Here is a 23,661-nt window from a genome sequence, read left to right on the forward strand (position 1 = left end):
CAACTCAGGACCTTGGCCTTGGCTTTGCAGAGACCCTGACCTGCCCCCGCCTCCCCTGTCTGTAGCACTGTTGCTCACTATATTCAGGTCCAAAGGTGTCAGCCTGACAGCAAAAGGGGCGAGTGTAAGCAGCCCGGGCTGGCTCGGTGCAGCTGGGAAGGAGAAATGAGCCGGCTGCTCGCAGAGATCTGTGTCACGGAGCACGATATGGCAGAAAGAGGGACGGGGACGTCCTAGGGAACCACCAGAAACATCTGTGCTCCGCTGTCAACCCTCACGGGGACACCAATCGGCCCCCAGTAGAGCTTAGGGCCTGGGTGGGGCCGCCAGGACTGGCGTGCCCTTCACAGTGACCACTGGCCCCAGTTTGGTCACAGGGACTGTGTGCCTGATGGTCTGTGTCACGGGCAGCCTGCGACCGGTCGGAAGCCGGGGACTTGGTGTGAGCCCTTGGGAGGGGCCCCTGGCCTCCCACAGCACCTCTGTGACGGGGCCAGTTTCCACCAGCAGTCCAAATCCCAAGGTGCTCGGGTCCGAGGTCTCTGAGGAGGACAGACCTCTGGGCGAGGCTCCGACACAGCTCAGAACAGGGCCCGGTGACACAGTGCGGTGGTCAAGCAGCCCTAATGTCAGCCGGGGGCCCCATTCCCCCGGGGGTCTTGTTACATTTGGCCCGGTCCCCAGTTCCAAGACTGGCAGCCGAACGGCCCTGTGACTGCAGAGTCAGGCCCTCCCGGGTGAGCAGGACAGCCTTGAGGAGCCCGGGGCACAGGGTCCCCTGGCACACCGTCCTCCTGCCACCCGCTGTCCCCATCCAGAAGGCCAGGCCAGTGTCGTGCGGGAGGCTCCAGCCTCACCCAGGCCCTGAGAGTCCCCTTCCGCCTCCCCACACTTGTCACTGCCCCCAGAGACACAAACAGCATCCTTGGAGGGTACGTGGCACCAGCTGTTAGGGGAAGATGCCACCGACTGACGACAACGCACAGCTCTCTCCAACGACTTTCTCAATCTAGGTTCATAATGTAGCGATTCTCAAGGTGGACAACCTCTCCACTGGACATGGCTGAAACTCGGGCAGGGTGAAGTCCCTTGTGCTCTGCAGACTTTCTAAATCATGTTGGGGGACCCGACAGCCGCCCACAGAGAGTTCTAGAAGGTTCCCGGCCACTGGTATGAGGCCCGTGGCTGCTGTGACACGCTGGGGCTGGCTGGGGGGCGGGGCTCGCGGCCACAGCCCCGCGCCCACCCGCCTGCACTGATGGGAGCCTGAGCGCCCCACCCGTGCCATCGCCATCAGGGAGACCACAGACTCAGGGCACAGGGGCCGGGAGGAGGGCGGGCGAGGGAAGGAGACAGCAAGCCTGAGCACCGGTCACTGCCCGCAGGCGCTTGCGATCGGGACACTGGCAGCGCCGGAGACGGGAGATGGGCTCCGGCAGGTGCTGCCCGTGGGAGCGCGGTCGGTTCCCCCACCTCCCCGAGCGGTGGCTTCAAAAACACCTTCCGCAGACAAGCCTGTCGTGTTGGCACGTGCTCACCTTTGTGTCACGATGATGTGACACAAATACAAGTGGCGGCGTCACGGGTGAGAATCGCTCACCCCTGCCACTCGCACGCGTCCGCGTGACCCAGCGTTTGAGCAAAATGCCTGGGCTCGCAGGCTCGAGGCACCGCAGGAGGGGCAGTGGGTGGTAGTTTTCTTTCGCTGCCACAACAGATTGCCACGAGCCCCCTGGTGTCTCCCACCTCTGGAGACTGAGAGTCCCTCCCCCACACAAACCCCCTTCTCCCCACCCCCCCCACCCCCGCAAAGCTGGAGGCTCTCCGGGGAATACAACTACTTCCAAGGCCTTTCAAGCAGCTGAATTCAGTTCCCGGTGGTTGGTTGTAGGACGAAGGTCCCATTTTCTTGCGGGCTCCAAGCCGGGACCGGTCTTTGCTCCCACAGGCTGCTTGCATTCCTTCTAGCATTTTCCACGCGGCCCCTACCAGCAAGGCAGGTCAAGTCCTCACACACTCGGAAGCCCTCTCTATTCCCTGCTCTATCGCTCTGCCTCCAGCTGGAGCCAAGCCCTCTGCTTTTTCTGCAGTGTTCATGTGATTGATCAGACCCACACGGGTAATCTCGGATGACTTTCCTGTGGCAAAGTCTGTAACATTAATTACATCCGCAAAGTCCCTTTTGCCCCATCATGTAACGTAGTCCTTTGTTTTTTCCTTCCTTTCTTTCCGTCATCACCTGGAGAAAAATCCAGGGAAGAGTCAAGAAAAACGGTGGAATGTAGCTCAATGCCTTGCCGAGCTGCTGTAGTGATGGGGGTGTCAGGTCATAGGGTCAGGGATGTGTCTAGCGGCTTTATTCATAATTTCCCAGACTTGGAAGCAAGTAAGCTATCTTTGGGTAGGTGAGTGGGCAAATACATCGCGGTCCCTCCGGACCATGGGCCACTATTAACGTATAAAGAAGTTATTTATGAAGCCATGGAAACACATGGGGAACCTTAAATGCATGCTACCTAAGTGAAAAAAGCCAATCGTAAAACATTCTGGAAAAGGTAAACTATGGAGACAGTAAAAGGAGCAGTGGTTGCAGGGATGGGGGCGGGGGAAAACCGGCAGAGCACAGAGGATTTTTAGGGCAGTGAACCTACTCTGCGTGATAGTGTCACGGTGGATATAGGTCGTTATACATCTGCCCAAGCCCAGGGACATACAACATGAAGAGTGAACCCTTAAGGACTTTGGGTAATAATGACATGCCAGTGCAGGGTCATCGTTGGGAAAATACGCACCATTCCTTCCGATGCACGATGGTGACAGTGGGGGTGTCGTGCAGGTGCTGGGGCAGGGGACACATGGAAAGTCTCTGGACCTTCCTTTCAATCTTATTTGTAAACCCAAACAAACTGCCCTCCAAAATTAAATATCTTATTTTTATTTAGTTACTTTTTATTTATTTTTTGAGAGAGAGAGAGAGAGAGAGAGTACACAAGTGCTGGAGAGGAGCAGAGAGAGAATCTTAAGCAGGCTCCATGCTCAGTTCAGCCCAACGAGGGGCTGGATCCCACGAGACCCTGAGATCATGACCTGAGTCGAAATCAAGAGTCAGACACTCGACTGACTGAGCCATCCGGGCGCCCCAAGTCTTTTTAAAAAAGAATCAGACATGCGATTCCAGCCACTGTGCTCGGACAATGACACAGCTGCGTGTGGCGCCTGGCATCGAATGGTAAGGATGAACAGCCCCTGGGACACACACACACATGGGGGCTTCCCATGGCCACTCCCTCCAGCCCAGCTGGCCGCCCTGAGCAGCCCAGGGAGACCAGAACACCCTGCACTTGAACAAGTCTCTAAATCTGATGCAATTTAGACCGGAAGACTGTGCTCCCTGCCAACAGGGCACGTCTGTGATAACTCTGAGCTAGCCACTAAAGCTGAACTTGAAAACGATCCACAGTCAATGTTGTAAATGGTATTTAGTCGCGGAAATCTAAATAAATCAAAGAAATTTTAAAAAAATAAATGTATTCGGGTAAGAACAGTTAACAGGTAACTTCCTCTGTGATTTCTTGCAAACTTTTGAGACATATAGTCTTCTTTAGACTTGGTGGAATATTAGATATATATTAAACTAGACTAAAGATCAATTTATTGGTGCATAACTCACGCAAAATAAACTGGACCCACTTGCAGTGCACAGTGGACACGGAGTTCCCGGGACTCGTGCTGCGTCTGAGGACTGTGATCAGCAGTCCCGCCGGTAGGCGGGCGGGGAATAAGTGCGCAGGTGCTCCGCCCACCGGCCGCGGGGCGCGCCCTCCATTGGCTGCTCCGCCCGAGGACCGAACTCCCATTGGCCGAGGTGGAGCCGACTCGCGCCGGGGGCGACGGCGGCTTGGAGCCCTTCGCGTGACCCGGCGAGAGAGGAGTGAGGCTAGCGGCGGCCTAGCGGCTGGTCTTCAGGGACGCGCCGGCCCCGGCCCCCGCCCCACCGCCCTGGAGCGCCCCGCTCCGATTCAGGGCGGGGCCCAGCCCCGGCCGGGGGGCGTGGTGGGACCCGAGGCGGCTCGCGCAAGCGCCGTAGGCGCGCCCCACAGCCCCCGGCAGCCCTCGCGGCCGCACGCCCCGCCCCGCCCCTCCCCAGCGGGGGAGCCTCCCGGCGGCCCCGCCCCGCCCCGGGCCCGCGGAGGAGGCGGTGAAGGATGACGTCATCCAGCGGGGCGACGGGCATTGGGCGCCATTTTGAAAAGGGAAAAAAAAAAAATCCCTCCCCGGCGGCCGCGGCGGCGGCGGCGGCGGCGGCCGGGCTGAGGTGCTCGGGAGGCAGCGGCGCGGCGGCCGCCTCCTTCGTGCGCCGCCGCCTCGGCGCCCGCCCGCCCGCCCGCCGGCAGGCCGGCCATGGCAGGTGAGGGGCGCGCGTGGGGCGGGGCGGGCGCGGGGCTCCGGGCGGGGGTCCTGGGCGGGGGCGCGGGGCGGGAGCGGGCCCCTGACGCGCCCGGTGTGTCCGCAGGAGCCGGAGGCGGCGGCTGCCCCGCGGGCGGCAATGACTTGCAGTGGTGCTTCTCGCAGGTCAAGGGGGCCATCGACGAGGACGTGGCGGAAGGTAAGGCCGCGCCCCTGGCGCGGGGGCGGGCGCGGCTCCTTGGGGGCAGCCGCGTCCCCCGCCCCGGGGACCCCGTTCTGGCGGGCGCGCCGGGCCGGGGGCGCCGAGGGCACCGCTCGGAGCGCGGAGGTCCGGCCCCCGGACAGGGAGGCGGCCCCGAGGGGTTATATAAGGAAGCCAAGGTCACAGAGCCTCGCGAGGACTCGGGTCTCCGGGGTGGCGTGTGGGTGCCTCCCGGCGCCGGGGGCTGCGGAGGTGCCTGCGGGAGCCGGGCACGCGGGGTCGCGGTAGCGGCTGGGACGCGGCGCTGGGAGGGTCGGGAGGCCGCCGCTCGGGAGCCACCTGCGCGGGCACCACCTGGGCGAGCCGTGGTGCTTCGTTTTCTTCGTCTTGGAAACCGGTCGGCTGGGCTGCCTGATACTTACGGTCGTTCTGTAAGGTTCTAGCGTCGTGGGCTCGTCGCCGGTTCCTTTGCTCCGGCGGTGTCCTAAAGTCCCCTGCGTTCTGCGTGGTTGTTTCCTGCATCGAAGCCTGAGATGAGCCGGGGGGCACAGCGCTCGGGTGGCGGGCGGCGGGCCGCGAGCGCTGCAGGGCTCCCGCCCCCGCCCCCCACCACGCCGCCCGGGCTCTTCCAGTAGGGACGGCCGTTCTTTCCCGGACGTGATGTGTGGGGACTCGGAAACTGGACATCCCAGGTTTACAGGCTTCGTTTTAGGGGACGTCGTGAACCTTTCGTCTGGTGGCAAGGCCTTGTCTTTGCCTGAAATACACCCCCCTTGCCCCAAGCCCCCGGTCGCGCGTGTGCTCGCGCGTGTGTTCACCTGTCCCGATCTTGGGCCCCTCCCACGACCCTCTGCTCCTTCTCCCCTCCCTGGTGGTGTGACACCGGGAGATGTGTGGCCCCGAGACTAACACAGTCCAGACTGTTAGGCAAAACTGCACTCGAAGAAATTGGTGAAGATGCGTACGATTTGAGGATGGAAAGTTGGTGGTTTTATGGAACTTAAATAACTCACCGGTTGTGCCTTTTATATTCATTTAAGATATATTTTTATTTTACTTGGGCCAAGTGGGTGACAGTTAAACTTAAAATTTTTAGCAGGAGCAAAGCAAAACTTGTTTGTTTTGGGAGGGGGGAGCCTAATGCCTGTTTTAATTTCTGATTTTCCTTTTCTGAAAAAGTTCTGACAAACGGAATGAGTTTGTCAAATTCCGACTGAAATGGTGTCTTTTAAGTGTGACATTACACTTTGAGAATGGTGCCCTTAAAAAAACTTCGCAGAGATAATTTTGCTGGTTGAACGGAATCGGGACTTTTTTGCAGTTTTAAATCCCTACATTAAAATTTGAACGTACCTGGAAGTTTTGCGTGGCAAGTTATCTTTTTCTGGTGAGATTTGTTTGTGGTAATCACTCGGGAATTTTTCAGTCCGCGTAGGTGTTGGGAGCTTTTTCCTGTGACCCACACAAGCTTTGGCCGGGTAATCGGTCAGCGCGAACACTCTTAGAAGTGTCCTTTCTGTCGCAGAGCGGGGACGGTGTCTGTCGAATTGTATTCCTTGCGCACAGTCCGTGGTGTAGGAAACGGCATCGCTTCCAGCTAGTGGTTGTGCAGCGCGAAGAACCGAGCTTGTCGTGTCCGGACTCAACCAGCACGAAGAAGGTGCCGAGAGGTCACTGAGGACGGGTAATTTGCAGGAGGCCGTCGTGCGTGGAGGCTTGGGTTCGAGAACTCCAGGGCAGTAACCTTTATGCGTTGAGATTTGTGGCTCGCGCCGTTTGTCCTGGTCCGGGCTCTACCTGGAAGTGCCTCCGTGACCCTGCACTTGTGTGTCTTTGGTTGAGGTGGATGGAGGCCGGGGCCTCGCCTCAGTTGCGTGAGAAGGTTTGGGGCTAAACACTCGAGTGAGTACGGGGGAGAGAGGCTTTCGCCTTCCGTTTCACTTTTTTTTTTTTTTTTAACGTTTTATTTATTTTTGAGACAGAGAGAGACAGAGCATGAACGGGGCAGGGCAGAGAGAGAGGGAGACACAGAATCTGAGGCAGGCTCCAGGCCCCGAGCCATCAGCCCAGAGCCCGACGCGGGGCTCGAACTCGCGGACCGCGAGATCGTGACCTGAGCTGAAGTCGGACGCTTTAACCGACTGAGCCACCCAGGCTTTTTTTAAAGATTATCTTTAGGTAGTCTTCACACCCGCTGAGGGGCTTGAACTCCAAACCGCGAGATCAGGAGTCGCCTGCTGCGCCGAGTAAGCCAGCCGGGCGCCCGTCTTGGTTTTTCAAACTAGTCGTGTGCGGGACTTGAGTCAGCACCCCTGAAGAAAGTATCGTACTGTGTAAAATGCAGCGGCTTTTTCTTTTCAAAGCGTGGGGTTCTGCTCACGCGCTCAGCTCCCGGGAGCAGGAGTAGAGCTGGGCTCGAAAGGAAGTTGGCAGTTCTGCTGGTGACAGGATGCGGGAGTGACAGTCACTGCTCCGTCCCCTGCAGCAAGCTGACGTCTTGCAGGGAAGCCGTCACCCCCTGCGGTGGAATTCGCGAACTTTAGGCCCAGATGAGCCGCGGCCAAAGAAGTAAAACCCAGGGGGAGTTGCCAGAGGAAGGGAGAAGAGACGGATCGTCAGCTTGTGCCTGCAAAGCCTGATGCTCTAGGCAGTGGCTGCTGTGCGGAAGCTGTTGGGCGTTTGTCACGTTTCCGCGTGTGGTGTTTGGTCCCCATGGCCCAGTCCCTGGGCCCTACAGCCCCTCTCGCACGACCTCCCTGGACGGATGCCTTTGGCAGATGTCTCGCGACATCACGGTCGTTGGCCGGCCCGTCTCCTCAAGCTCGAAGGCCGGCTGGCCCCACTCACGCCCCTCGTGGAGGACCCGGTCTGCGGTGGCGACAGCTACCAGACGTCGAACGCCAGTCACGCACGTTCCTGAGACTGCGCCGAGCTCCCTGGGGCCGCGAGTCCAGTCTCCACACCGCCCTTGTCTTTCCCGGTTTCGGATGCAGAAGCCAAGGCACGGGGAGGAGGGGGGCACCGACCTTGGTCAGCAGCCACCGTGACCGCAGCCAGGGTTTGAAGCCAGGCCGACTGGCTCCAGAGCCCGCGCACGCTGGGCTGCTTCGGTGACCGTTAGTGGCGGTGCCAATGCAGTCCTCGCGTGGGGTGTGGCTGCCAGCCTCGGGATTGCTCCTCCTAGAGCTCGGGGGAGAGCTCTGTGGCAGGAATTGTAGGGAATTGCTTCTGAAAGCAAACGAAAACGAGATGCCTTTAAAGGAAGCGCCTGTCAAAATGTTGGAAGCTTAGTGACCTGGGTGAAAAAACGGCCATTAAAGAATAGATGTCACAGAGATGGTACGCTGCTCAGTGACTGAAGCACCTGCGCACCCATCCCACGATGTGGTCATTTTGCCTGCCAGGTCACCTCGACGGGATTGGAGCTGCCTTCTTGCAGGGAAGGTTTGGGTCTTGCTGCCTTTGCCTGTTGCTTTTCTAGACAGACGGGGGGAGGGCTGGAGGGGGGCTTTGTGATGAACTATTATCTGGTGTTATGTGTAGCTTTTTTCATCATGGGTGATTTTACAGGTTTTCTTAACATTTATTTTTTGAGAGACAGCATGAGCAGGGGAGGGGCAGAGAGAGGGAGACACAGAATCCGAAACAGGCTCCAGGCTCCGAGCCGTCAGCACAGAGCCCGACGCGGGGCTCGAACTCACGGACCGCAAGATCATGACCTGAGCCCAAGTCGGGCGCTTAACTCACTGAGCCACCCAGTGCCCCTCACGTGTCTTGCCTTTTTACTTGATGATTTTGTTTTTTGTTTGTTTGTTTGTTTGTTTTTAATTTTTTTTCAACGTTTATTTTTTTTGGGACAGAGAGAGACAGAGCATGAACGGGGGAGGGGCAGAGAGAGAGGGAGACACAGAATCGGAAACAGGCTCCAGGCTCTGAGCCATCAGCCCAGAGCCTGACGCGGGGCTCGAACTCACGGACCGCGAGATCGTGACCTGGCTGAAGTCGGACGCTTAACCAACTGCGCCACCCAGGCGCCCCAGATGATTGTGTTTTAATCCATGATCTGGTCTGTGGTCTTGAGTTGGATGTTAATCTTTTTCTGAAAAAATAATATTAAAAAATACTAAAAGGTTTATCTTTAACTCAAGTCTGGGTAGTTACATAAATCTTGTGGGTATTTGGGTGGTGTGGTAGGGCCTTTTCTAAAGGTATTTATGTAGATATATTGTGAGAGAGAAAGAAACCTTTAAGTTGGGGAAGGGAAACAAAAATTAAGGGCACTAGGACATCAGTATAAGATGTTAGTGTGTTTTGTTGAATATAAGATACATCTGATTTCAAAGATGTTAACTTGTGGTAAACTGCTCCCTGGAATCAGTGAAATCCAGTATTTGTGAATGCACAACGTTTCAGTCATATTCATTATTTTTAGAGTATTGTGGGTTTTGTTTTTCCTATGTGCAGAAAATGAGCATTAAGTATATCTATGTCATTGAGAAAGGCCTTCAGGAAAGCATCTTCTGGGGGAAAGCCATCAAACAAGAAAACGATCTAGTAACATTCTTGCTGTTTAATTTAGTAGAGAGCTTCATGGGGAGATTCTGCTATTAGGAAATCAGATATGGGTGGTTTTCTTAAAATTAAGGCATTTAATGTGTTTATGAGTACAGCTACATTGTAATGCTTCTTCAGTCAGGCTGCATGTTCAGGAAGCTGGACTGATCTTAGTTATAATCAGCTGTAAGTATATAAGATTTACAGTAATATGAAATCATACGCCTTGATTTTTTTATTCCTTGATTTTAAAAGTCTTGTTTTGATGAGTTCTGGGTTTAGTTCACGTCTGCCATTTGTCAGGTGTGAAGGCACTTTCTGAACCTCAGCTCCCTTATCTAGAAATTACCGGAGAAGGTTTTTGTCAAAGTCAAACGGTGTGCAGTGCTTTTGTTACCTGTAAAGTGTTGCTTGAATGTTAAGTACGACTGTTAATTAACTCTCATTTATTTTAAGGTCTTTGGGTTGGTTGTAACTAAATTTAGACATAAAATAATAGCAGTTTCTTGTTTTTTCCTGACCTCTCCCCCATCTGTTCATCCACCCTGGATCCCTTCAGTTGGGTCTAACCTGGGTTTTTCCATTATTATTCAGTCCTCCTTTCTTGATCGTATTTTTTTTTTAAGTTTATTTATTTATTTTGAGAGAGAGAGCACAGGCAGGGGAGGGGCAGAGAGAGGGGAATATAGGATCTGAAGCAGGCTCTGTGCTGACAGCAGAGAGCCTGACGTGGGGCTCGAAGTCACGAACCGCTAGATCATGATCTGAGACGAAGTCAGATGCTTAACCGACTGAGCCACCCAGGCATATTTCTTGTTTATATTCTGTGTCCCTTGCTGAGGTTTCTTGCTCAACTTAGGATATGCTTTCTGTTTCCTGTCTACCTTCACACCTTACCAATCCTTATCACATTCCACTTTCTTTATGAATCACAGCTCAACCACTTTTTTTTTTTGTAGAACTTATTTTTTATTTACTGAGAGAGAACGAGCTTGAGCAGGGGAGGGGCAGAGAGAGAGGGAGAGAGAGAATCCCAAGCTGGCTCTGCACTGTCAGTGCGGACCCCAACATGGGGCTCGAGCTCACAAACTGCGAGAACATGACCTGAGCTGAAATCAAGAATCAGACGCTTAAGTGACTGAGCCGTCCAGGTGCCCACCTGCTCAGCCACCCTAACACCTGGTATTCTGTCTTAGGATGTGACCTTTCTTTTTACTTAGCATATAGTGGTGTTTGGCATTTAGCAGTGTCCTCTTGTTCTCCGCTTTTATCATGTGTTGGGCTTGTCTCTCCAACCTGTGACTCGGTATGGAAAGGCATTGGTACAAATCCCTTTTCAACCCTCCTACTAGCTTTGTGTTAACTTGACTGGTTACTTACCTTCTTTCTGGCTTTTCATCTGTAAAACAGAGGTAGTATACCCTGTGGGCATTACAATTTGTTAGAAAGATTCCACATAAATGCGGGGAAAGCTCTGGCAAACAAGCACACAGTAACTAATAACTGTGGAAACGTTCTCTTACGAGACACTCCTGCAAAGGAGAGTAAGTTGCTCCATATTGCCCCAGGGAGCCCATGTAAGAAGGGGAAGGGTGTTGGAGGGCTGGCTTTGGGCTGTCTTCATCTGACACTTGACCAGTGCCCTGGAGGGCTGCTTCTGCTGCTGGATATTGGAGTAGAGAAACCCACTTCCTACCTCGAGAAGCCCTGTGTTCAGACAGACTAGCCCTCACACCATCCCGAGAACAGAGCCGGGACGGGGATGGGGATGTGCCAGAAGTGCCCAGTGGTCCTTGGGTGGGGAGTGACGGGGAAGAAGTCGGGGGGTGTGGGGGGGGGGGGCGGGAAAGCGGTGGAGAGGAGATTGGAGAGAGCCTGGTGCATTCTGGGAAACCTGAGCGCTTGTCCAGGGGCAGAATGGGAGGGCCAAAGAGTGCTCGATAGCAGCCTCAAGCACCGAGCTGAGAACTTGGAATTGTATTTTGAAGTGATCGTGATCACAAGCCTTTAAGACTGTAAGCTGAAGAGTGACATCAGCTTTACCTTTTTTAGGAAGGTCACTCTGGCCTTGGGAGAATGGTTGGTGATGGGGTAAGAACAGAAGCCAGTAGGAAGTTGCTGCGATAATAAAGGCTGGAAACGCGGGCTTACTCTAAATCAGAGGCCTGCAAATTTGTTTTTTGTAAAGGGCCAAAAAGTAAATATTTTGGACTTTGCAGGCCCGTCTGCTCCTGCTGCAACCACTGAGCCCAGTCTGTCTGCCTGTGTAGCTGGAAAGTAACTGCAGACCCCACAGAACAAGGGGGTAAGGCGGTGGGCCAGCATCTCTGTTAAAGCAGCGGAGGCTGGACTTCATGTGAACCTCAGGTTGTAGTTTGTCAGCCTCTGTGCTAACATCAGTGGTCCTCAGTCTTTGGTCCCAGGGAGATCAGAGAGCTTTTCTTTGTGTGGGTTTATGTGTCAGTACTTACCAAATTTGAATTAAAACAGAAGAACTTAAAATACTTATTTCACTTTAAAATGATAATGGTCTATTACACGTGAGCATAACATTTTTAATGAAAAACAACTTTCTTAAAAGAAACAAGATTTAGTGGGAAGAGTGGCATCTAAGTATAGGGGTTAAAACAGGACTGCTGGATTTTCAGATTCTCTGCTTCTGTGTTCAATCTGTTGAAATTGTTTTGTGGAAATACAGGAAGAAAATTTGGCCTCACACTTGTAATTAGAAAAGGAAAGAATGACTTAACAGCCTTTCCATGTAATTCTGGATATTCTCTAATACTGTGGCAGAACTGGACACGTGATGATTTCTTCAAGTTCAGTTGTGCTTTGGAACCTGAAACCGTATCATTGAGTTTGTATTTCCTATTACATTAAAATCCCTTACTCCTACCTTGTATTTTGAATGGCTCTCTCACTCCGTGTGTGATTTGGTAACATCATGTCTTGGTCGTTTGGACCAGTTATACCAAATACTGGTACACTGGGTTATTCAGACCTTCAAAATGTCAATACATTTCATTATAAAAGATCAAAGAAAATCACGTTTGTTAATGTCACAACTGATCTCCTTAGAAAAGTCTTGGAGTGGGAAGCTGTCACAGTAATAGTGATAGGTATGTCTTCCAAAATTCAAATTCCTTCTCGAAAATGTGAATGTTAACATTGGCAGCAAATGCTGTCGGTTGTTCTCTGTGAAATGAGAGGCTCCCTTTGTTCATTTTCAGGAGACTTTTCTGAAAAACCATAGTCGGTGAGTTGTTCTTTCAGATAATAATGGCGTTCCGTCAAATAAGTGCCTAGTTCGGCCTGCAACACAGTCAGCCATGCACGTGCTTCTTGAGACGGTCACCGTGCTTGGAGATGCAGCAGATGTGATTTTTGCGTAGTGCCCACTTCACCACAGAGAATAGCGAAAGGACTCCTCCCAGAGGGCTGGGATTGGGCAAAATTAGTTTGATCAAGGTTGTCGCCAACCTAGGGGGACTAGCTTGCTGGCTCTCACGTGCGTGTGTGAGCCGAGCGGCTGTCTCCGTACAGCGTGGCACCGCAGCCGTGATGCACATGGAGGCGCCGACAGTTTCAGTCACCGTGGCTTTGGTTCACCCACGCAGGTGTCGGCATGCTGTTCCGAAGACAGTTCTGGGCTCGGGGGCCCCTGGGATCCATCCGCAGACCACGCCTTGACAACTGCTGCTTTAAAGCAAGGCGTTAGCAGCAGGCGCGGCGGGGCACGTGTCGGGAACTGCCCTTGCTCGTCTTCGCTGGATTTGATTGTTCTTGTCTCGAAATGCAAAAGCAGAACATTCATTTTTTAAAGAAAACCAAGTGATACGGATGTGCAAAGAGTGAAAGTGAGGTTTCCTCCTACTCTGCACCGCTGTCCAGGGATCCTCCCCAGAGGTAACTGCCCTTCACAGTGTGTGTGTTTTTAGACCATTTCCAATGCCTTTATCTATTATTTTCTACTTTAGAACTTAGTTTTCGTACAGGCAGTTTTTCGTTTTGTACAAAATGCGGATCCTGTCATAAAGACTGTTTTGCAGCTTTTTGGCTGTCACTAGGGTGCTCGTGCTGAGCCGGGTATGTGCTTGAGCTCATTTGACCCTTGCAGCAGCCCCTTGAGATCTAAGTGCTACTGTTGCCTTTGTTTTATAAATGAGAAAACTGACTCTCAGGGAGGTCGGTTGGCTTTGCCCCAGGTCCCAGAGCTAGTGGGTGCTAGAGTCAGGATTCAGAGCCCATACTCAGTATTCTTAACCATGCCGCCTCGCTGTATAGCTCTGTTTGGTCCCTTCTGATGACTGCACACCATCTCGTCACACAGATTCTCTTGTTTATTGAACTAGTCTCATTGGTGGTCTCCGTGTTCGCTGTTTAGTACTAAAGATGCGACAGCACATTGTCTGGGCCCCCACCTGCCTGGGCGAGCATTTCCGTGGCTGGATTCCTAGGAACGGGCACACTGGGGAAGGCTCCTTGTTTACGTTTTGAGGCCGCCAAAGCACTCTCCGAAAGATGCCATCTTATACCTCCCCCCAAACTTCTCCTTCCTCCTTTCATGCTGAGAACATCAGTCTTTTTAATGTCAGCTATTTTTTTAAAAAATGGGTTTTAGAGAGTGTGCGTATGCATATGTGAGCGGGAGAGAGGGAGACAGAGAAAGAGAAGCTCAGGCAGGCTCCGTGCCCGGTGCGAGCCCGAAGCTCAACCCAACCCCATAACCATGACATCGTGACCTGAGCCAAAATCAAGAGTCGGATACTGAACCAAATGAGCCACCCAGGCGTCCCTAATGTTAGCTATTTTAATGGCAAATCTAATTTGCATCTCCTTACCAGTTATGCAATTAGGATTTTTCTTTAAATGTTTTATTTTTGAGAGCATGAGTTGGGGGGGGGGGGGGAGCAGAAGATCCAGAGAGGGCTCTGAGCTGACAATAGCGAGACTAGAACTTACGAACTGTGAGGTGACCTGAGCCAAAGCCACCCAGGCAGTTGAGATTTAGGTTGGGTTTAGGGTTAGGGTTGCAGTTGAGATTTTTTTTACTGGTGATTTCTGTTTCTCCTGTGAGTCATTAGATCACATCATTCATCCATGTTTCTACTGAGGTCTTTGAAAATCAATTTTTTTAAGTTTTTTTTTTTTTTTTTTAGGGTTTATTTTTGAGAGAGACAGAGCATGAGCCGGGCAGGGGCAGAGAGGGAGGGAGACACAGAATCAGAAGCAGGTTCCAGGTTCTGAGCTGTCAGCACACAGCCCGACCCGGGGCTCGAACTCATGGACTGTGAGATCATAACCTGAGCCGAAGTCAGACGCCCAACTGACTGAGCCACCCAGGCTCCATGAAAATCAATTTTTAAAAGCTCTTTATACACTATGAATATTAATCTCTAAATATCTATTGTAAACATTGATTTTTTTAATGTTTAAAATTTTGTTTATCCATTTTGAGAGAGAAAGTGCAAGCGGGAGGAGCAGAGAGAGAGGGGGAGAGAGAATCTCAAGCAGGCTCCATGCTGTCAGTGCAGAGCCAGACACAGGGCTCATACCCATGAACCGCGAGACGATCTGAGCTGAAACTAAGAGCTGGGTGCTTAACCAGTCAAGCCACCCAGATGCCCCAAACCTTGAATTTTAATTCTTCTGTCCCCCCAGTTCGTATACGTTCTACCTCAAGTTCATTTAAGGATGCTGAACATGTGTCTTTTACAAGGGGGATTTTTTTTGCTGTTGGAAATTAAGGAAAGTCAGACCCGTGTGTGGTCAGTCTTGGTTTAGGAGAGGAATGGTAAGTGGGACAGGAAGAGTGGCTCATAAATTGAACTTGAATAGAAGCTGGAGTCGAGAGCCCAGAGGCAGGGACAACCTTGAAAACAGAAATCCCGGTAAGGTTTTTGGACTTGCTCAGAGCGTGGGACAGAGTTTAGTCTATTTCATCTACACCTTCCTCGATCAGAAAACCACAACTAGGGGCGCCCGGGTGGCTCAGTCCGTTAAGCATCCAGCTCTTGATTTCTGCTTCAATCATAACCTCACGGTCCGCGGGATCAGGCCCAGTGTCCGGCTCTTCCTGGGTGTGGAGGTGCCTGAGATTCTCTTTCTCTCTGCCCCTCCCCTGTGCTCTCTCAAAATGAACATTTAAGAAATAAATAAAAGGAGTAAGGAAAAGAATTAAAGTAGTGATGAGGTTTTACTTTTGCTTTACATTTCTAGAAAGATTATCCCCACACTCATACTTTGGAGGGCAGTGTGGCACGTACATCTGTTAAACTTAAAGCTGGGTTGCGACCCCCATGATTCTACTTTGCGGGAGTCCCACAGGAGCGTGCCAGCACTGCGGGACCAGGTGTTTATAGAATTGTGCATCGCAGCGGTCAATCATCCGGAAAAACTGAAATACCCCAAAGTAGTGAAGGGATTAAAAGCATTCTGGTACACCCATATTGTGGATTAAAGGGGTCTGTGCCCGTTGGAAAGCGGTCTGTGACCCAGGAGATTAAAAACAGCCACCGGCAGAACAGCGCTCCCCTATTAAAACGGAGCGTGGTTGTAAATAACCTGGGTGTGGACCTTGCCACCCCCACCGTTCAGAGTGGGTGCCTGCGGAGAGTGAGGGTTTGGCTCGGCACTGAAGCAGGATGTCTGCTTTTATGCTGGAAGCTTCTGTACAGTTGTGTTTCGCACCAAGGAAGGATGCCTCGTGTTTTGTAAAGATAGAACAGGAGAAGACTAGCTTTCTACGAACTGAACACAGGAGAGTTTCCCTTGCTGCTGCTTGTGATCCCGGCCGCCTCTGGCTGTTTGCAAACTCCCTAAACATTGTTGCTAGCTTTTCATTTTCTCCCAGTATCTCCAACGACAAAACATAGCCATAAAAGTATACCCGTTAAAAAGCAGGAGTTTCCTTAATTAGATTTAAAACAAAGCAAAATGATAACTCAGCGAATAATCATTGAAAGGGGGGGCTTCAGTGCCTTATGTGCATCAGTGCATTTATAATCATACCTAACTTCATAAATTGTCAGGGGCTACATCCAGCTTTGTTTCTGTGGGGTAACTATGTACCTGCACGTTCTAAAGAAGTGTCACGATGTCATGATTTTTTTGGCACACCTTTCGTACAGGAGAAATATTTTAATTCTTCAGACTAAACTGTTTGCCACCTCACATTTTGATAAACTCTACGTGGCTTTTAAACAAGATAATAATCTAGTTGTATGTTATTAACATGATACATTAATAATACTCATGTTTTCAATACTTGATCTTATTTGTTCCAGATTTTTTTAAGAAGTAAAAGTTACAGTTCAAGTTGAAGTTCTTTTTTGTAACTCTCAGTTCCGTTTTTTTTTTAATTTTTTTTTTAATGTTCATTTATTTTTGACAGAGAGAGAGGGAGACTGAGCATGAGTGGGGGAGGAGCCGTGAGAGAGAGGGAGGCACAGAATCCGATGCAGGCTCCAGGCTCTGAGCTGTCAGCGCAGAATCCGACACGGGGCTCGAACTCACGAACCGCGAGATCGTGATCTGAGCCAAAGTCAGATGCTCAGCCGACTGAGCCACCCAGGCGCCCCTCGCAGTTCCATTTCTAACCCCTCCTCTCTGCTGCCTGGTGAACCAGGGAGACCCCAGCCCAGCCTGTCCCAGAGGAGTTGCCAAAGGTTCTCGGTCTTGTCCCGGAAGGAAGGAATTCAAGGACAGACTGAGCAGACGACACCAGTGGGAAAGTCGATGATGAAAAGGGGTGCACTGTCCCCGTGACAGGCAGCAGCTCCAGGGAGAGACGGGGGGCTCTGTGCCTTGGGGCTTGGGCTTCTAACTTTTATGCACAGTTGTTAACCAGGGGGAGAAATATTCATCACTGGGGGCTGTGGTTCCTTGGAAACAGGTCCATGCCTTTTCCTCCTTGTTTGGTCAGGGGTCCGGTCATGGCACCCACCGTCTTGGGCCTGTCTGATTTGGTCCAGCTTCTTGTGGAACCTTCCAGGACAGGCCTCCCACCTTCCCGTTGCTGGCCTCCAGGTACCCTGTTAGAACCTAACTAACTGCCTAGTCTCCTGCCCTCACCAGCGGCAGCTTCTGCCGCAACACGATGTATAGACTGTCCCTGCTCGCCGCCTTCAACTTCTCTTCAGGCAGATGAATGTGTCCGCTTTGCCCCAACTGCTGCTGCTGTCTCTCTGCCTCTCACACCTTAATGATCTCAGGGAGTGTTTAGAAGTCACATGTCTTGGTTTTGACTTCATGGTACCAATGGTACCAAAGGTCTGTCCCTTGCTGAAGTCATCGGAAAAGTCAGATAGTCTTGATAGTCGTAGTTACCAGAAACGTTCTTACTCTGCTTTGCCAGAGCCCCTGTTAAGTTCAGGGATGTAATCAATTTCCATAGGCAATTCAAGAGAACCAGAACATTCCCTTTCCCATCCTGTTCACTTCATGCTCACTGAGGAACCGTGGAGCTCGGTAGGATTGTGTGCTCTTTAAAGTGCCGTCGGGGGAAGGTGTGTGCATAGGTAAAATAGCAGTCCTATAAATTGTTGCTTTAGGAATCCACCCACAGTTACCTTTGGGTTGCTGGCCATGAGGGCCGGCTGGAGAGGGTTCACACCATCGCCTCGAGAACTGGCTCTGAGTCGGGGGGGGGGGGGGGGGAGTCTTTTCATTTCATTTGATCCTACAGAAAAATACAGAACATTTGGGCTAATGTGGATTTGGGCTTTTTTGTTTTTGAGGTCTAGGCATTTTTTTTTTTTTAATTGAAATCTGTATTAGATTCCTGTGTTCTGTCCTGTTGATGTTTCTTTAATCCCATCACCTGTTTGACCCGTCCCTCCCTGCACCACCTCCCCTCTGGTAATCGTGAGTTCTCTATAGTTAAGAATCTGTTTCTTGGTTTGCCTCTCTCTATTTCTGGTTCTTAAACTCTGTCTGAGTGAGATTATATGATACTTGTCTTTCTGACTGACTTCACCTAGCATTATACTCTCTAGCTCTATGCAGGTTGTTGCACATGGCAAGATTTCATTTTTTTTTTATGCTGAATAATATTCCCTTGTGTACATACACCACATTATCCATTCATCTGTTGGTGGGTGCTTGGGCTGTTTCCATAATTTGGTTATTATAAATAATGCTGCAATAAACGTAGGGGTGCATATATCCCTTTGAATTAGTGTGGGGTGTTTTGTTTTGTTTTGTTTTGTTTTTGCATTTTGGGTTTAAATATCCAGTGATGTGATTGCTGGATTGTAGGGTATTTCTATTTTAAAAAAAATTTTTTTTTAAGTTTATTTATTTTGAGAGAGAGCAAGCAGGGGAGGGGCAAAGAGAGAGGGAGAAAGAGAATCCCAAGCAAGCTCCATGCTGTCAGCACAGAGCCCCACGCAGGGCTCAATCCCACAAATTGTGAGATCATGACCTGGGCTGAAACCAAGAGTACGATGCTCAATGGACTGAGCCACCCAGATGCCCCCCCCCCTTTTATAATGTTCCCCATGTTTTAATTGGATTGTTTGGTTTTTGGGGTGTTGAGTTGTATAAGTTCTCTATTTTGGGTACAAACCCCTTATCAGATACATCGTCTGTAATTTTTTAAGTTTATTTTGAGAGACAGAGATAGCATGCACACACGTATGATAAGGGCAGAGAGTGGGAATCCCAAGCAGGCTCTGCACAAGGCTCCTGGGTGACTCAGACTCTTGATTTTGGCTCAGGCCACGATCTCACAGTTCATGAGATTGAGCCCAAAAACTTTTATTTTGATGTAATCCCAGTAGGGTTTTTTTTTTTTTCCTTTGTTTTCCCTTGCCTCAGAAGACACATCTAGATAAATACCACTACTGATCATGTCACAGACATTACTGCCTGTGCTGTCTTCTAGGATTTTTATGGTTTCAGTTTTTCACATTCAGGCCTTTAATCCATTTTGACTTTATTTTTGTATGGTGTAAGAAAGTGGTCCACTTTCGTTCTTTGCCATGTAGCTGCCCGTTTTCCCAACACCATTTGTTGAAGAGACTGTCTTTTTCCCACTGCGTATTCATTCCTCCTCTGTCGAGGATTAATTGACCATATAATTGTGGGTTTGTGTCTGGGTTTTCTGTTCTGTTCCATTGATCTATGTGTCTGTTTTTATGCCAGTACCATACTGTTTCGATTACTGCCTCTTTGTAATTTAACTTGAAGTCTGGGATTGTGATCCCTCCAGTTTTGTCTTTCAAGGTCTCTTTGGCTATATTCAGGGTCTTCTGTGGTACACATTTTAGGGCTGTTTGTTCTAGCTCTGAAAAATGCTGTTGGTATTTTGGTAGGAATTGCATTGAACGTGTAGATTGCTTTGGGTAGTGTAGACATTTTATCAATGTTTGATTTTCCAACCCATGAGCATGAAATGTCTTTCCATTTCTTTGTGCTGTCTTTGATTTCTTTCATCAGTGTTTTACAGTTTTCAGAGTACAGTCTTTCACCTTATTAGATTTATTCCTAGGTATCTTACTGTTTTTGATGCAATTGTAAATGGGATTGTTTTCTTAATTTCTCTATCTGCTGCTTCATTATTAGTGTGTACGGGGCTGCAACAGATTCTGTACCTTGACTTTTGTAGCCTGTGACTTTACTGAATCCATTTATCAGTTGTAGTTTTTTGGTGGATTCTTTAGGATTTTCTATATATAGGGTCATCCTGTCATCTGCAAATAGTGACAGTTTTACTTCATTCTTACTAGTTTGGATGCCTTTTGTTTCTTTATGTTGTCCGATTGCTGTGCCTAGGACTTCAGTAAGTACCCTGTTGACTAAAAGTGGTGAGAGAGGACATTCTTGAGAGAGCTGGATTTTTTTCTTCATTGTGGTAAGCTATACATAGTTGAATATTGATCGTTTTTACCGTTTGTAAGCATACAGTTCCGTGGCATCGATTACGTCCACAGTGTGGTGTGACCATCACTGCCATCTATACCCAAAACTTTTTAATTGTCCCAAAGAAAAACTGTGTCCATATTAAATAACAGTTCCCCCCTTTCTCCTTCCCCCAGCCCCCAATAATCTCTACTCTGCTTTCTGTTTCTGTGAAAATTCATATGCCTGTTGTAGGGACCCCATGTAAGTGGAATTATACAACACTTGTTCGTCTGTATCTGGTTTATTTCACTATGCATAATGTTTTTAATTTCTTAAGGTCTATCTGCCTTGTAGCACTTATCAGAATTTTTTTTTAAGTCTTTATTTTTTTTAGAGTGGTTTTAGGGTCACTGTAACATTAAGGGGAAGCCACAGAGATTTTCCATATAACCCCCTGCTCTCCCCGTCCCCCACACGCTCCCCCATTATCAACACCCCCCACCAGATGGTGCATTTGTTACAATGAAAGGACGAGAACACTGACACGTTATTGCCCCAAGTCCCATTATCAACCTGCTCTGCGTTACAGTTCCGTCTTGGTGTCACACGCTCCGTGGGTTTGGGCAAATATATAATGGTACACGTCCATCATTATGGTATCACACAGTCATTTCTCAGCCCAGCAAACCTGTGTTCTGCCTGCTCATCTCTGCTCACCCCTGGCAACCACTGATCTTTTGGCTGTCTCCATGGTTCTACCTTTTCCAGGATCTCGTATGCTCAGGGTCCCATAGTGTGCAGCCTTTTCATGCTGGCTCCTTGCACTTCATTACCTGTATTTAAGGTACTTTAATGCCTTTCGGGACTGGATGGTTCATTTCATTTTAGGACTGAACAATATTCCATGGTCTGCATGGACCAGTTTATCCATTCAACGACTAAAGAACTTCTTGGTTGTTTCCATGTGTTAAGAATGATGACTAAAGTTGCTGTAAACATTTATGTGCAGGTTTTTGTGTGGACGTAAGTTCTCACCTCCTTTGGGTAAGTACCACAGAGCACAACTGCTGAATCGTATGGGAAGAGAATGTTGGGTTTTCTAAGAAATGACCAGACTTTCACGCAAAGCGCCTGCACCATTGTGCGTCCCCACGGCTGCAAAGGAGACTTCCTGTGACTCGCCATCCTCGCCAGCATCTGGTGTCGTCCGCGATTTCCACTTTTGCCCCTCTAATAGGTGTGTATGTAGCGGGGTCCTGTTGTCATTTGCATTTCCCTGAGGAGGTGATGGGGAGCATCTTTTCCGGTGCTTCTTTGCCGTCTGAAGATCTTGTGTTAGGGTTTTTGCCCATTTTGTGATTGGGTTTTCTTATTGTCGGTTTGAAGAGTTCTTGTATTTTGGGTAGCAGTCCTTTATCCGCTGTGTCTTTTGCCAATATTTCCTACCGGTACGTGGCTGGTCTTCTCATTCTCTTGAATATATCAGAATTTTATTCCATTAAAAAAACCTTTTTTTAATGTTTATTTTTGACAGAGAGAGAGAGACAGAGCATGAGTGGGGGAGGGGCCAAAAGAGAGGGAGACCCAGAATCCAAAGCAGGCTCCAGGCTCTGAGCTGTCAGCACAGAGCCTGATGCGGGGCTCGAACTCACAGACCGCGAGACCATGACTGAGCCGAAGTCAGACACTCAACCAAGCGGCTGAGCCACCCAGGTGCCCCAAATTTTACTCCATTTTATGGTAGAATTAAATGTGGATTTTTTGAAGTAGGAAATCATACATTTCTAATCTATCGTTTTAATGATTGAATGCACTCTTAAAATGTTTATTCTCAAAGAATAAATACATTCCTGAAAAGCTACTTAGAAATTGAATTTATATGCACTGAACAAACTTACTGGTCAAAAATAACTTACACTTTTTCTAAAATCACAAACTGGGGATGAGTAATTATTGTTTGCTTATTTAGAGTTTGATAAAACTTTGACTTGTGGGGCTCCTGGGTGGCTCAGTCAGTTAAAGCATCCGACTCTTGATTTTGGCTCAGGTCACGACCTCAGGGTTCATGGGGTCACCCTGTGTCGGGCTCAGTGCTGACGGTGCAGAGCCTGCTTGGGATTCTCTCTGCCCTTCCCCCGCATGCACATGCTCTCTTGCTCTCTCTCTCTCTCTCTCTCTCTCTCTCTCTCTCTCAAAATAAATAAGCTTAAAAAAAAAAACAAAAACAACTTTGACTTGTTTTATCAGTTACCTGGTAAACTCACTTATTTGATAATCTTGCCTATTTGGGGATTTCTCTGAGAAACACCTGTGAGTTTTTTCACATGTATTTAAGTCTAACTGAACTGTTTATTTGGTATAAGGAACAGTCTCAGGGCTGTGTGTGTTCCTAACAGATAGTAATAAAAAATCACATATAAGAGGGTGCCTGGCTGCCTCTGTTGGTGGAGCACGTGACTCTTGATCTCAGGGTTGTGAGTTCAAGCCCCACGTGGGGCATAGAGCTTACTTTACGGGGGGAGAAAAGATGGCATATAAGGAGAGAAATGATAGCAGCCTGTTTTTCTAATACGACAGACTAGATTAGGTCATTTCCCAAATTTAGAGAGAGAGTCTTCCCCTTTTGGGACCAGTTTCTCAGATGAGTGGCCCCTTTTACATAGACGACAAAAATGCTCGTCACTGTCCTCTTGCCAGTGTGAGTGTGAAATACCAAGGACCGGTTGTGCGGTCGCCTGTCTGGGTGTGCAGCAGGAGGGCAGTTTGGCTGATGCATAGCGAGTGACCAGGGTTAGCAGGTGAACTCTCAGGTCCTCCTTTTGCTTCTTGGTGCATCCGTTCTGCAGATGTGCACCCATGCTTCAGATGCGCCGTGAGTAGAAGCACTGCTCTGCGACCCACGTGGTCCTGAGACATAGCAAGGAAGTTGTCAAAGTGCTTCCCTGGGCAATGGAACCTTGGGCTGTGGTGTGAAGGACAGATAGATGACAGGGTTGGGGGGGTGGGAGGAGCTGTCCTGGCAGAGTAGAGAGCCTGGAGGAGGGCTTGAAACAGCAAGAATTATAACCAGTTTGAGAAACTAAGGCCTCGGTCATCAGACCATAGAAGGCAAAGGGGAGAACAGAACGAGGATTGTGATCTTTATCGTAAGGGCAGTGAGAATCATCGGAAGGGCAAGATGTTCAGTTGGAGAGTGCGTAGCTTTAATTTTCTTCTAAACTGTCTAGTACGTGCTTTGATGATTGTGCCAGGGTGCTGTTACTGGTCTTGGCTCAGACTTCTGCTGTGGCAGAACTTAATTACCAGCACTTAATTACTCAGAGTCACTAGGTAGGCGATACAGCATAGAGCGTCCCTGGAAATTGTTCAGGTGACTTAACATGTCTGCAGAAAAGGGTAATTTATGCTGTCAGATAGCCTTTGGGATAAAAACTTGTCATTTTTTAGGATGGGGTGGAGGAGGTAGCATGGAATACTCCGTATGAGTCAGATTCTCCTTGAAGAGTTTGGTTAAATCTCTGCTGGGCTTTAACGACAGAAGTGAAACATGGTTTCCTAAGTCTTGAAGTCTACCGGAATTGATCTGACAAGACTTTTAATTGGGGAATGATGTGCACACACTGAATTTCCTGATCTCCTGCTGCCTTCACCTA

The 23,661-nt window shown here is 49.7% G+C and overlaps 1 protein-coding gene across 2 annotated transcripts in view; it reads left to right on the forward strand.

The window, feature by feature from the left end:
- Positions 1-4,255: 4,255 nt before the first annotated feature.
- PPP2R2D (protein phosphatase 2 regulatory subunit Bdelta) overlaps positions 4,256-23,661 on the forward strand; it is a 50,667-nt gene continuing 31,261 nt past the window's right edge. Inside the window, exons 1-2 of one of the 2 annotated variants that reach the window (XM_027063420.2) lie at positions 4,256-4,408; positions 4,514-4,606. In XM_027063420.2, the coding sequence (XP_026919221.1) occupies positions 4,402-4,408; positions 4,514-4,606 (100 nt within the window). In that variant the 5' untranslated portion in view covers positions 4,256-4,401. Of the gene's footprint in view, positions 4,409-4,513; positions 4,607-7,930; positions 8,054-23,661 lie in introns of those variants that run through there. The other variant, XM_053207569.1, reaches the window with a different exon arrangement.

This window comes from Acinonyx jubatus, chromosome D2 (assembly GCF_027475565.1).
Source record: "Acinonyx jubatus isolate Ajub_Pintada_27869175 chromosome D2, VMU_Ajub_asm_v1.0, whole genome shotgun sequence".
In the NCBI taxonomy this organism is placed as follows: domain Eukaryota; kingdom Metazoa; phylum Chordata; class Mammalia; order Carnivora; family Felidae; genus Acinonyx; species Acinonyx jubatus.